We start from the raw sequence: 780 nt of genomic DNA, 5'->3' as shown, positions 1-780 counted from the left end.
CCTGTATTAACCGACCCAGTGGTTTGGGCTACGACTGCCGCTGTCACTTGGGCAAATCTGGAAACAAGTGCATGGATGGTAAAGTTCAGTATATTTTCTAAGCTCTTTTAGGTCGAATGTGGTTCTCACTATTCCTCTTCGTGACAATCCCAGGTACTCTGGTAACAACGCCATTGTTTGATGGAGACGAGTCTCATATTGCATATCCTCCTCTTACTAATATTCATTACGACCTCCGGATTGAGATGGAGTTCAAGCCCATGAATTCTGATGGGCTGATGTTCTTCAGCGGTGGCAAAAAGATGAAAGTAGAGGACTTTGTGACGTTATCCATGGTGGACGGACATGTTGAGTTCCGATATGAACTTGGTACAGGTGAGAGATCTGATGAGTTTTAGTTTTTGTTAATATGTTGTATTGGATTTTAAAAAATATTTTCTTTAGTTAGTTTTAATAATTTTGTTGTGTTTTTGTCATTTTTAGTTTTTAGTTATCAGTTTATTTAGTATTTAAACTAGGTGTAGCAAAAAAAACTAATTTAATTTTAAATGTTTTTTTTAATTGTTCTAGTTTTAGTTAACAATAATAATGCTAATAGGGAGTGCTTAATTTTCAGAAAATGGTCATCATCACCCTCGAGAGGTCAGACTAAATATTGTATTAATAAGAAATGGCTTATTTTCTGTTACTTTCATACAATGTTTACAACTCTCTTGCCCTAAATTTGGACACCAAGGCCCTGAGTTGTGTGGTTTTATTATTTTATAGCTATAACTTATA

General features: G+C 34.9%; 1 protein-coding gene across 1 annotated transcript in view; it reads left to right on the top strand.

Moving 5' to 3' along the window:
- LOC107578929 (basement membrane-specific heparan sulfate proteoglycan core protein-like) overlaps positions 1-375 on the top strand; it is a gene marked incomplete at both ends in the record, with an annotated part of 4,772 nt that extends 4,397 nt beyond the window's left edge. The window contains one exon of the mRNA XM_016264828.1: positions 192-375. Within this exon, the coding sequence (XP_016120314.1) occupies positions 192-375 (184 nt within the window). The remainder of the gene's footprint in view (positions 1-191) is intronic.
- Between the last annotated feature and the right edge of the window lie 405 nt (positions 376-780).

Source organism: Sinocyclocheilus grahami, unplaced genomic scaffold (genome assembly GCF_001515645.1).
Source record: "Sinocyclocheilus grahami isolate Dianchi unplaced genomic scaffold, SAMN03320097.WGS_v1.1 scaffold12795.1, whole genome shotgun sequence".
NCBI lineage: Eukaryota > Metazoa > Chordata > Actinopteri > Cypriniformes > Cyprinidae > Sinocyclocheilus > Sinocyclocheilus grahami.
This window is presented reverse-complemented; position numbering and strand designations above follow the sequence as displayed.